The following is a 13,160-nucleotide window of genomic DNA, read 5'->3' on the forward strand; positions in this document are numbered from 1 at the left end:
CTACGAAGTATGTAACATCAAAGTCATGGCTAACACTACTAATAATTGTCAATGCAATAGGTACACTAAAAATTAAATGTTTTCTCTGAACTAAAACGGTGGTCCATATGACCACCTTTTTCCCTACGAAATAACATCAAAACCATACCCCCAAAATTCCAATTGTACATCCCTTGTTCAGCGAACTTTTACCATCCCATGCAAAACTCTGTATCTGTTCAGCACGCCGACACAAGTAAAGGGAGCAACCAGAAACCAGAATGCAAACACCGCTCGAATCTTCCACGACCGAGTGCATACCTCGAAGCTGCGGTACCGAATCGCAGGATGGGAAGCATCCAGGGCCCCTCTGGGGGGCACAGAGAGAGAGAGAGAAAGAGACGAACGAAACGGCGGAAGGAAATTCGCCTTCTCGTGTTTGGCCGGACACGACTGCCGGAGATACCGGCGAGATATATACCTACACGTTCCCCGTCCCGGCCAGTTCAAACGGGCCGCGTGGAGCGGAGTCTGTGCGTTGCATCGCCGCGGGTGCATTGCATCGTTGCAACGACGACGACGCCTCGCGCTATGCATTGTATCCCGGCGAGTGTGGATCCCTCTCGCCACAGTATAGGTATAACCAGAAGCGTCATATGGCGAAAATAGTAGAGATGGCGTGCAAAATCACTAACGCAAATTTATCACAGTGATCGCCGAATCACGATCACGGTCGTGATTTAACTTCATTTACGACCGTGATTGCGATTTTTTTATCTTGAGTGAATTTGCTCACTGCGATCGTAAGTCCTTGATCTTTAAACAGAAAAATGTGTTTAATATGATTTTACGATGAATTATATTACTATTTGTGTTTGTAAAAATCAGTAGAAAAAACAAGAAATTAATTTATTCATTATTCTTCATTGTTTCTATTATTCCTTCACTTTATACGATATGACTCGAATTTTTGTTTCGATGTCGTTAATATAAAATATACAGATTATGTGTCGCGTGTAAAGAACTGTTAGGTTTCTTTAGCAATCAGAGACGATCACGAGAAATCACGAATCACTGTGAAAAATCACCGTGATTGGGAACGAACGTGATCGAATCACGAGTGATTTACAAGTAGCAGTTCACGCCATCTCTAGAAAATAGCGTCTAAAAAATGTTACAGTGCACGTGAGCTGAACATTATGGCCATACAATCAAGAACATGGCAACAGTCATGTGACTTTGGATCGCTTGGCGCTATTCTCAATCGAATTCATATAATTGTACGTATTTAAATATATTATTATAATATACAGTGACCGAAATAATGATAGCTTCACTATCCGCGTCGTCTGGTTTACTGTGTTTATTTCTGTTTACGTTTTTGGAAACGTACCGTGCCGTTTGTTATTGATGCACAAGAATCTGCCCTACCCACTGTGTAAGCAGTCACTCGAATATCAAAAACATCAATGTAAAGACGTACTTCTTTAGGAAACATATTGAAAAGTATCGTGTACAAGATACGAAATAATATTAGGTTTACGGTGAAATATTTAAAAAATACTTTCGTCAGTGCAATCTTCTGAACATTTTTGTATGGTAAGTTCAAACTTCGTGGAAAATGTTAGGAATGATATACAGGGTGATTCTACTAAGTGTGCCACCCAAATTGCTTGTGAACTATGTGTCATAAAAATGTTTCAAGCAAAAGTTGTATGATATCGAAAGGGCTATGCGATGTAACAATTAGTTTGTTGCTATTTATCGTAACTGTATTTTTACTGTAAAAGTGAAATATTAATCCCAGCAACCTGGCATTTCACTTTGACTCAAAGAAAACCGAATAATATCGTTCTTTGTTGAATCGATTTTGAAATAGTCAACACGAACCTGACTCGATTTTACAGGGCAAGGGGTTAAACATTTGTTTGGTCTTACAGAGAATTTTCTTAATGTACGAAGCATTTCCATTATTTTGCACCACCCCTGGAGACAGTCCATCGATTATACGTTAGATTTTCAAAAGCGTATCGCGGGAATGAACACTACGACGCGTTTCACACAGAATTTCCGTGGCTCCTGACAAATCCGCTTGCCCTGTCTCGCGAGGAGAAAGCACGCACCGGTGCCGCCGCAGTCGCAGCCGTCGCTCGACTGGTTAATCAAGCCGTAAATCACATTTTCACAAGAGTCCCGTTGTACCTGTTCCACGGGGCGGCCCGTCCCTCGCTGAAAAGGTTACAAGGAGGAAGCGATGAAATACCGCGAGCACCAAGGATCTCGTGCGCGAGAAACACGGCGTGGCTGGGAAGGAAATAAGATGAGAAGCCGGACCTTTTGATGTGTGCGTGCAGGTTTGAGTAAACCGGCGATGAGTTACGGCGTGAAATAAGAGTAAATAAAGTGCGGCGTGCTAGGGAAAAAAGTGTTCCTTGGAGGGGGGTTGTGTTATCGTTGTAAATTATTTTTATCGTCGGAGCTAACGCGTGGTTTCACGATCTGACAACGGGTGTCGTTGGAAAAAGATCTGGCCCAGAGATACTATAATGAGAAACTGGACTCGAGCCAACCAGTTTTGATTGGTTCGCGAAATCTTTGCTATTCCCTGCTCATTTTTACATCTATGAATTATACTAATCTTAATTGTAACACAATTTTCAGAAAAATAAATGTTTCAAAGTATGTAAACGGATTCTTTGTTAGGTAATTGTAATTTTTTATATCTATTTATCTTAATATGCAAAATTGGATAGTAATGAACATAAATGTATTTTTCATATAGTTATTACGCTTGTATTTTTTGTTTACAATAATAAATAAAATAACATTAATGAAGTGAAATTAATAAACTGAAAAATGAAAGAAAAACAACTTTTTTTAATACATAATTATGGTTGTGATATACAATTTTATTATTTTTTCGCAGTAATTAATATGTCATAATTATTGACATTAATTTAGTATTGTAAATGAACTTTCCACTGTAGTATAAGGTAAAGGAAAATATTAACATCACAATGATATCAAAATGACATAAATGAACTTCTGAATGACGTCATTTTAACGTCTTATTAACATCATTTTTATATGATAATAATCTTCTGTTTTACTTGGGATAGATTACGTTATTAACAAGAATTTTTACACTGTTTTATGTTTTCTGATTTTTTGGTTTTTTTGGTCCTCATTTTCATAATTACTATTATTTATACAGGGTGTCTCAGCTACCTTGATCACCTCGAATAATGACTTAACAGTACACTTTATGGAAATTTTGAGGCGTGTAACTTAAGCAGCATCAATTACCACTTTATTGTGATTACACAGTATTTCATGCAGTATACATTAGTATTAAAAAATATTTTCGAAAAAATTGTTTTGGCATTAACAGTTACTTTAATATTATTTCAAATTTACTGATTTCTTGTATTTCATCGTGGTGACACAGCTATGTATGTACCTGAGTATTTTCAACTATGCAATCAGCAAAGCTGCGGTTTTCCCAGCCGCGACCAGAGAAAATTCACATGATTTTCGTAATTGGTAAACCTCAGAATGTAATTCAACTAAAAATAACGAGTTACTTAAGTAGAAGGAAATAATGCTAAAGGAAATATATAATAGTACCCTATCTACATTTAACTCCAACTTGTTCAAATTATTGCGACGAGTAAGGTAAATGTCCCAGGGGTTGGATACGTCCTGCTGATTGGACAATACCTTGAATTTTTGTTAATACTAAATGTTTAAGAAATAGTAGCAAACTCCAGGATAGAAGATAATTATCCTTAGTTATTTCTGATCATAAAAGTATACAAAAATGTTTACAAACGAGCGATGTATTATTTAAAAAAAATATTATCATTTAATAATCGTGAACTTGATGCGACATGAATGCTTTCGTAAATATTTCGCTAACATTGACAGTGCATTTCTTATACTCGCAAATAATAAATAATTCGTGTGTTTCTATTAAGTAAAGCTTTCCTAAACTTATTAAGAGTTTATTTAATTCGTCAAAAAGTAATTTTGTGACGCTTTTGAGAGATGTTGAACATTTGGTGCTATGAAAGACTTTCACCTTTTACCTGAGCTAGTGGCAAGAAATCATTCTAATGGTCTTCAATTTAAGAAGGATAAAGTTCTTGCACATATTTAAAAAATATTCCCTCTAAAAGTACCTTTTTTTGACAAAAGTAACGTAGATGTACATGCTGCACTGCGTGATATAATTATAAAACCACCTTAAAATTTTCAATCCTTATGTATTGCGGTTAAAATAAAAACGAACCACTTTTTTCTAGAAAATATAATCTATCCGTTCCTAAAGAGACTTTATTAACTTATTTCTTGGCTCGTTTGTATTTTAACCACCATACAAAAGATTAAAATTTTGTGAGGTAGTTTTATAGTTACGCGAAGCAGTGTAATCCTGACAACTCGACTTTCAATTTCAGACGAATATTTTCGCGAGACGACAACTCACTGTCGTCAAAGTCATTGGTTGTCATGTTGTCAACCCCTGTGTCAACGTCCATCGATTCACGCCTAGTCATCATTAATAACCAAGCAGCGTAAGAGTCTAAACATTGGCCGAACGTCAATGCGTCGTCGCATCGACAAGCTACATGCTACACCGTCGCCGAACGGAATGTTAATAAAGGTGTGCGAGCAGTGCGCTAATAAAGAACGCTTTATAAAACCTTCCTCGAACGTCTGTGCGCACATGGACGACCACCCCTGACACGGCCTGGCCACGTATCATTACGAATCTTCACGCGGAATTCACACGGGCTCGTAGCAAAGAGCTCTTGCCCTGTGATCCAACCGAGGACGACACCGACGCCATCCCAGAGTAATCTACAATTATCGATCTAAGCATGGTTCCGCGGGTACATACAATCATCTGGAATAATAATTGTGTTTTGAATACACCCATCCCACGATTTACGCGGTCTCAGTTTTACATGATATGATTTTCGATGATCTCATTCTACGGGATTTTATGCTACAGGATCTCAGATCTACGTGATCTAATTTCACGCGATCTCAGTTCTATTGGATCTCAGTTCTACTGTTTGTAGATACATGAGGATATACCCTTTCATGTTATTATTTTATTTATTTGAAAGTTATAAATCCCTTCTATTTCCTTTGCTACTAGTAAAAACATTCTGTACACTCAATATATTAATAACAAGTACAACAAATATTTACGTTGGTCAATATTTCATTATTAAAAATCAAATATTTTTGCCATAAATTTAAAATTTATCCTTAATTGTTATCATCTCCTAACAATATTATTTATCATTTACGTAAATAGTGAAAAATCGTACTGTGGAATACAAAAGTTTTTTTTTTAACTTTCAGTTACTAAATCTATTATATTGAATAAATAGTATTGTTCTATAGTATTAATTATATTAAAATATACAGGGTGGACCATTAAACGTTACTAGCTTTTTCTAGAACACATTAGAATAAGAGAAAGTATTGTCACATTAAAGTTATTTATTACAAATTTTGTTTAGTCATAAAATTTGTTGCAAATTATTGTTCAATATTTCTTGAGAAAAAGTGATTCTTGCCTTTTTTCGAATATTTCTGCGTGCATACAGTCGACACAAAAATTTCGATAGCAATAGATGGTATCTTCGTCGCCTATTTTTTAAACTGTCCGAATGGAAAATTTAATGGATATTGGCTGATAGGGTTCACATCAATTATAAGACTCGCCACGAAGAACGAGATCCACATCAGGGCCACCCTGGACGAGTATTTTCACGCACGATCACGGAGGATCGCGTTCAGTACGATTATACTATACGTTCTTATGATTGATACTGGTCATTAACTGCATTCGTGACGTAATTAATGGGAATTCTTCTTGGTGTTTATGCACGACCAAAAAAATTTCTCGTGGAATGGTACAGCGTAAAAATGACTTTAATAACGACGTCGGCAGTTATTGCAGATCTAACAAAATAATTCTATTAGATAATCTCATAAATCTGCATTTTTCCCACGATTTAATTTTGATAAACACGAGCAAATATCTTTAATCATTTTTTATTTCCATGTGATTCCTTTCCATTTTCAAAGTAATTTATGTATAATTCCTTCCGCGCAGAGTTCGGTAAAGTGTAATCTAAAGACAAAATCTAAATTACAATTTTACAAATACATTGTACTTTTACAACTACATTGTAATTGTAATTATCTTGCAATTACATTGCAATTGTAGTTTTTATTTGCGTATAAAAGTCCTGTATATATACGTCCTAGATATACGTTAATAATTTCGATAGAATAATTGACTGATTTATTATTCAAAATAAAACCTTTTTATTTTGTATTTTAAACAATTCATATTTAAGGTCTTTTAATATCTTCTGTTATGGACACTAAAAAATGACTAAATAATAATTAAATACCCACGATATTATGAAGATTAAACTGAATATCATTTATTAAATTCAATAGTAATAAAGTACGTGTCATAGATTGATATTAATTCTAAATTGTCTTGGATTGTCAGGAATAAAAAGAAACAGCTAAGTTATTTATGACTCGTTAGCATAATACATGTGTACACAAGGCTATTAGCAACAACAATGTTCAATTACATTACACTTCTAAGAAGTTTTATTTCTTTTTAAGGAATTAAAGTAGTAATCATATTTTTTATGGTTGGTAAAGTTCTTTTTTAAGTTATAGTTTAGCTTGTTTATTTATCGTAATGTCAAATACTTTTGCAGTGTATAGTTTAGTACAAAAATAGCCAATTCTCGTTTACTCTCGAAATATGTGTATTGTTATTACACTGTGGATTTTATGAATTTATAGCGTACCTACTCAATTGTCTGAAGTTCAATAAATTTTAGTATAGTCTTCGTTTTATGTGGAACTCCATACAATCTTTAATCTAGTAAAGAAATTTCTGTTTGTTATCTGTTTTCGGAAATCAATTATTAAAGATTGACATTTGCATAAAAATCGGCAATTTAATTATTATTTTTGTAATTTTTCTATAAGGTTTTGCATAATACTCGCGATTCTCTTAGTCCCATCCCTACTAGAACGAAAACCCATCGCAGCACGAACTTTCGCTGCGGCATCACGCACTTTTCTGCGTGCGAATGCACGCGTACATCCACCGGCTCGTTGATATGCCGATATTTTTAGTTTCGACGTCGTTTTTCAACGGATCGGCGTACGTGCCTACGCAAATGCCTTGCACGGAAACGTTCTTTCTACCTCGGCTCGAACGATTCCTCTCGTTCCTACATTGCTGATTTATCTGCGTTACCTTGAACGTTTGTTATCGGTACACTTTTGCACCGAACACAAATAATCGATGACTCAAGGTGTTCGTAATTATTATATTTTTCTATAAATATAACCGGAAAAATTGTTTCGAATATCCTTGAAGGAACTCTGAATAAGAAAACGATAATTCTGTTTTATATATGAATAGTATTGTTATAACTAGACTGCGAATGTAGTAAGTAAATCTTACAATTTAGGACACCGACATATAAATAGAAAACTGAACAAAATTTTGTTTCTTGTGCTTGTATAATATGTAAATACATTTAAATAAATGTAATTACATTTTATTAGAATTTATGGTTTCCTATGTTTTGCAATTCGGGGGACGCTATAGATACATAATATCCACATTCATTTTGAAGTTTAATTGACAATTTAAGTGTGAATATTATTACATTTGTATGCATTCATGTAAGTAGAATTTAAATTAAGTATATAATAATTATTATATTATTCATACTATAATAGTATAATACTGCTTATCATTCTTACTAGTAAATATTATCACACAATATTTCAATTCAGTAACTGAAAGCTGAACATTTCTGAAAGAGATTCATCAATTTCAAGCATAACGAATCTGTAATTAATATTAATTTCGTTGTCTCAAAGAATATTCTGTCAATAACATCCTAGTGATTATTAACGATGACAGTACATGTATCTTCTTCAGAAATAAGATTAGATTGTAGAAAATTAATTAATTTTCAAATTAATGATGTGATAGGTACACGAATAAATAATTCATTCTTTTTGAAATTCTAAGTAGATCGAAAAGTCATGTTATCCGAATAATATACTCACATACTATTTTCATAATTTTCATATTAAACAAATTCAATTCACTATTTTTATAATGTTCATATTAACAAGCCATTTTAATGCAGAAATAAATGAAAAAGTAGTGGAAGTGATTACAGTCTGATTTGAATGAAAAGATCGCCATGGTGATGGCTACCAATCGCAGCGCGTAGCCAAGATTACCGAGGAACTCGACCGGCAGACTCGCACTCTGATTGGTCAGGGTTTTCCGTTAATATCTCGTTAACAAAGCCTCGGATAACATGTTTGCTAAGGAAAAACTTGTTCCAAATCGCCTCACGAGTGTCCCATTCCAGGGACCTGCAACATGTTTGTTACACCCTGTATATTTCGTAATTTAACTTAGGATAGATTCAATGCTAATAGTTCCAGTATTAATTCCTGCAACGATCGCATCAGCACGTCCGATCAAAAACACTTTCTGCCAGGAGGGGGCATTGCTCCATGGAACGGAGACTCGTTTCACTGAACAGATCCTATCAGTAAGACACGAGAGGTTATTAAAATGTGACGAATGCCTGTCACGATCGAACAAGATTCTCCCGATAAACCTAAAGATTTATTGTTTCGCGGTGGTTTCCGAGGTGCGGACGGGGAAACGGCAGTTGAACCGTGCGCAATGTCGTGTCGTGTTAGGTCGCGATCGGAGGAGATTCGACCTCCGACCTCCGCGGAGAAGTTGAGGAGCCTCGGATACGGCTCATTAACCGAGCGATGTTTCGTCGACAGTGGCTTTTTCTAGGAATAAATCGCGGGGCCATAAATTGCAATCAGCGTACGGGGGATGGTCTAGCGATGTTTTATGCGCACGGCGAATTTCGCGAGCTCCATCCCGACGTAGGAAAAAACGTAATTAAAGCCTGATCACCCAAGTTTCTTGGGTGTAACGCGATACATGCGATTTTCTTCGATTGGTCACGAATATTTACTTTACGTGCAATGTACAGGAGATCGTTATTAGATTAAATTGCATTGTTGCACGTTGATTTACATTTATACAGGGTGTTCCAAAAATGGGGTCTAAAAGATTAGATGCTTATAGCATTTATCGAGTGGAGTAAGAAATATCTAATTGATATGTATAGCAGAGTTGGGCAAAATGTAATCTAATTGCAACATCCAAATCACAATTACAATGAAATTGCAATGTAATTGCAACATTCAAATCACAATCACAATTACAATTACATTGTAATCAACTAAACTAAATTTACAAGATACGTATGTTAACATGCTTAACATGACTTAAAAAGAAATGCTTGATTACAGGCTTGTTTTATTTATGAAAATTAGTATGTAGTTAAACATGTAATAGTCATTGTTATCATTTAGAACAGAGTATAAATTATAAGAGGCACTATTAAAATCTGCACGAAGCTATAAATTGTCTAATTTACATAACATAATCTCTACTTGAAAAGGACAACATATTGTTCCCAAACAAAACAAATCTAAATAGTAATAATGTCAAGGATAAGAATAGAACACACGAAAATTACCCATCACTACTTCTTCACTAAAGATATCTCCCGTCCTTCCATTCATACAACACCGTATTAACATCAGACCATATCATCCTTCAATGCAGGAAATATTTTACCTACAGACAGCAACTTAACATTCAACCCACCATTAAAGGCCATTTAAAGGATGCATAAACACTTCAAGGAATAGTAAACTGTTTAAAGCATATAAAATTATACAAAAGAATTATGAATCCGTCTTACTATTAGTGTCCCTAATATCCAAGCAAATGATGGACGCAACCATAAATAATAGTGAAAAAATAAATTCTTCCACAAAGATATTTTTGAAATTTCATTCACATCAGAAATTTCCTTCAGGAATTATCCTTTTTCAATAAATTTAGTTTCCCTCCAAACAGATGTTTCCAAAGTTCTAGGAGTTGCGTTGTCAATTTATTTAATAATTTTCGTCTATATTACATGGTAAATTTTGGATTTTCGATGTCAGATTCCCACTGCAATTCGTTTAAAACTAATTTTTAAGAAAATAATGCTTCTTCGAGAATTTACAGCGTCTTCCATGATTGCAAAATTAACACTGAAAAACCAAAGCACAGACTAAAATCGTTGGGAAAATCTGTCAGGACATCTCTATACCTAAAAGCATTACTCTTTATCCCTGTATTATTCAGACGAATTGCAATTCTCGAAACGTTGAAAACAGCCCCCGTCGAATTCCAAAACGCACATTTCCTAAACATTTCCGCAAAAACAACTCGACCATACGAAATTCACCGACTCACCATATTTCAGTCCATGCCAGTTCGAAGCGGGTTCCTGATACCTGTAATTCGGAAAGACGATCCTGGGTGGCGGCCTCGGTTGCTTAGGACACGGCTTGTACACCACCATGCACCGTACGCACTTCCGGTTCGCGGGTGGAGTCGCAGCCACCGGATACGCCGGTTGTATGTGAACGTACGCCATGGGGGTGACGGGCTGCGGCGAATAATAATTCGTGTATCTCTTTCGGCGAACGCGAAATTTATTCTCACGTTGATCACCGTCACGAGTGAATAATAGGGACGATTTCTGATCGATCGATCCTGCAAACAACGCACGTTTATCATCGTCCATTCTTCGAATACTCGAGGCTGTATCCTGTGAATGGAACCCTTCGTTCATTGACAACGTTTCGTTTTTATTTTTTCGTATCGTGGTTACAACTTTCGATCCTTCCTCCTCGATCTTTACACGATCGCCAAACGACGACATCAAAAGATCACGATCTCGATCCGTTGTTTCGTGCCTGTCGAACGTACCGCCGTCACTTTGATCCCGTTCCGCACGGAAATCCACGGAAGGATCAACAGCCTGGGGCGACCAATCACGGCGTCCTCCACTTTCGAGGATCGTTCCGCGGTCCCGTTCCCTCGGACGATTTTTACGACTTCCGAACGATCCCAGCGTCTTTGCGGAAGATCGAGCTGGTCCGTGTTCCCGGCGAAAAAAAATCCCTCCGTCCTTTTGCATTCCAACGGACCGTCGCGTGGTTCCTGCTACCGATGGAGGGGATCCGAAGGATTCTACGACCGATTCGTCTTCTCGGCTGTTCGAACTTTCTTCCTCGGATGCTTCCTCTACGGAAGAATTGGCGGAAATGGACGATTCTTTGAAACTTTGAACGTGATTATCGATCCACTTAAAATAGTCTAGGTTTGCACTTCTTCCATTTCCATGGATTAATTCACTGTCTTCGTTCGAATTGAACTGTTGCTTTTTTTCACTACGTCTATCGACTGTTGATTCCTGATCGTTTGAAGTACTAGAAGATATTGCAAGTATCATCCTCTTGCTATTGTCTATGCTTTCGTGATATTCTAAATCGTCTCTCAAAGAATATAAATATTGTCCCGAAGAATCAGTACTTTCTATTTCGACCAAATCTCCATTATTCTCGTCAGTATTTTCACCCTGCAAAATCTCCCTCAGATTCTCCAAAACCCGTGGACCCACGTCATCGGAGTACCTTCGCTTCGTCCCGCCTTCATTCATCGATTCCCCATTCACCTCTCGCGAGAAATCCTCTTTTACGTCGCCCCTTTCACCGAGCCCCGAGTCATTCAACGGTCCGCGGGTTTCTTCATCCTCGTTCAAAAATTCATTTTCACCTCGCCCCACCGGCCTTCCGTCCACCACACCGTCGACCACCGTAACAGTCTCTTCGTCTTCATTCACTTCATCCGATAACCCGAAGCTACCCACTTTTCCAGTCCCGTGTTTCGTAGCTTCACGATAATCCGTCGATCGGCCGTGTTTTGACACTGGGAGCAACCTTTCCATCGTGTAGCTCGTCCCACGAGGCACGTCAGGTTCGGCATTCACGATCGTTCCGCGAGTAATCCCCCTTCAACGTCGACGCGCGTCGATTTTGCTGCTCCGTTACCGGCCGGTCCTCTTTTTTCTCAGCCTCGTCGAGGCTCCACGGCGATCGGGATGACGTAGCCAAGTAGTTCCTGTCCGCGCGCGGCGGCCCCGTGACCGAATCGATCCACGGCTCGACGATCCGCGGCGACGTGGAGGCAGCAGACAACCCGTCGCCGTCCGAGTCGATCCTCCATCCGAGGAGGAACAGGGCCCCGACTCCGAGGGCCAACACGCCCCGGGTCCAGATTGACCTTCCGTGGTACATTTCTACCCCATACTCACTGGAAGGACTGGCTCGTTGGTACGCGCGTCTATCATCGCGCTGTCATCTCCCGTGGATGCGAAGAGAAACTCCTCCAGCCGTCTATTGGGCGATCACGCCTTGCTGGGCCTTAACACTTCCGGGGTCTAGCTGAACCTAATCAGACCTTCCAGCATTCCGAGACTTCGATTCTGGAGCTCTTTGGTCCAGTGAAGAATCTATAACTATGTCCTTTTTGAAATGTTTGGGGATACTCTGATTCACTTCTAGACACTAGGCAGGATTGATGAGTATATCTGGGTTCTAGGAGAACCCAACCGAACGTTCCACCATTCGAATTTTGACTCTAGAGTTCTTTGGTGCAATACAGTATTTTATAGCAGCTCTGATTCACTGTTAGACACTAAAGGGGATTGACAATTAGCTGGATTCAACTCGTGGACGTTCCATTATTCGAAGACTGATGATCTTACAGTTGTTTGATTGCATCTAAGGGTCTTAAAGTCCTCTCTGAAATGTTGGATGATACTCTGATTTACTTTTAGACAGTACACAGGATCGATGAGTATATACGGGATCTAGTTGATCCCAACTAGACGTTCCATCGTTTCGACACTTTGATTCTAGAATTGTTTAGCACATTAAAGAAGTCTGCTTCACTTTCCTACACTAAGGTTTATGATGACATTCGGTGACTGATGACTTTACAGTTGTTTGGTTGCATCCAAAATCCCTTTTGAACTGTTCGAAGATAATCTCATTCACTCGTGGAAACATCGCAGAATTGACGAATTCAGTTTATTTCCATTTCCAAACTGTACCACGATTTTCTACACTGACTTTAACATATTTAGAATTATGGATTTGAC

At 37.7% G+C, this 13,160-nt stretch overlaps 1 protein-coding gene across 1 annotated transcript in view; it reads right to left on the reverse strand.

The window, feature by feature from the left end:
• Positions 1-11,945, reverse strand: part of LOC107186122 (laminin subunit alpha-1-like) — a 68,565-nt gene extending 56,620 nt beyond the window's left edge. The window contains exon 1 of the mRNA XM_015573933.1: positions 10,406-11,945. Within this exon, the coding sequence (XP_015429419.1) occupies positions 10,406-11,945 (1,540 nt within the window). The remainder of the gene's footprint in view (positions 1-10,405) is intronic.
• Positions 11,946-13,160: the final 1,215 nt, after the last annotated feature.

Source organism: Dufourea novaeangliae, unplaced genomic scaffold, assembly GCF_001272555.1.
Source record: "Dufourea novaeangliae isolate 0120121106 unplaced genomic scaffold, ASM127255v1 scaffold14, whole genome shotgun sequence".
Lineage (NCBI taxonomy): Eukaryota > Metazoa > Arthropoda > Insecta > Hymenoptera > Halictidae > Dufourea > Dufourea novaeangliae.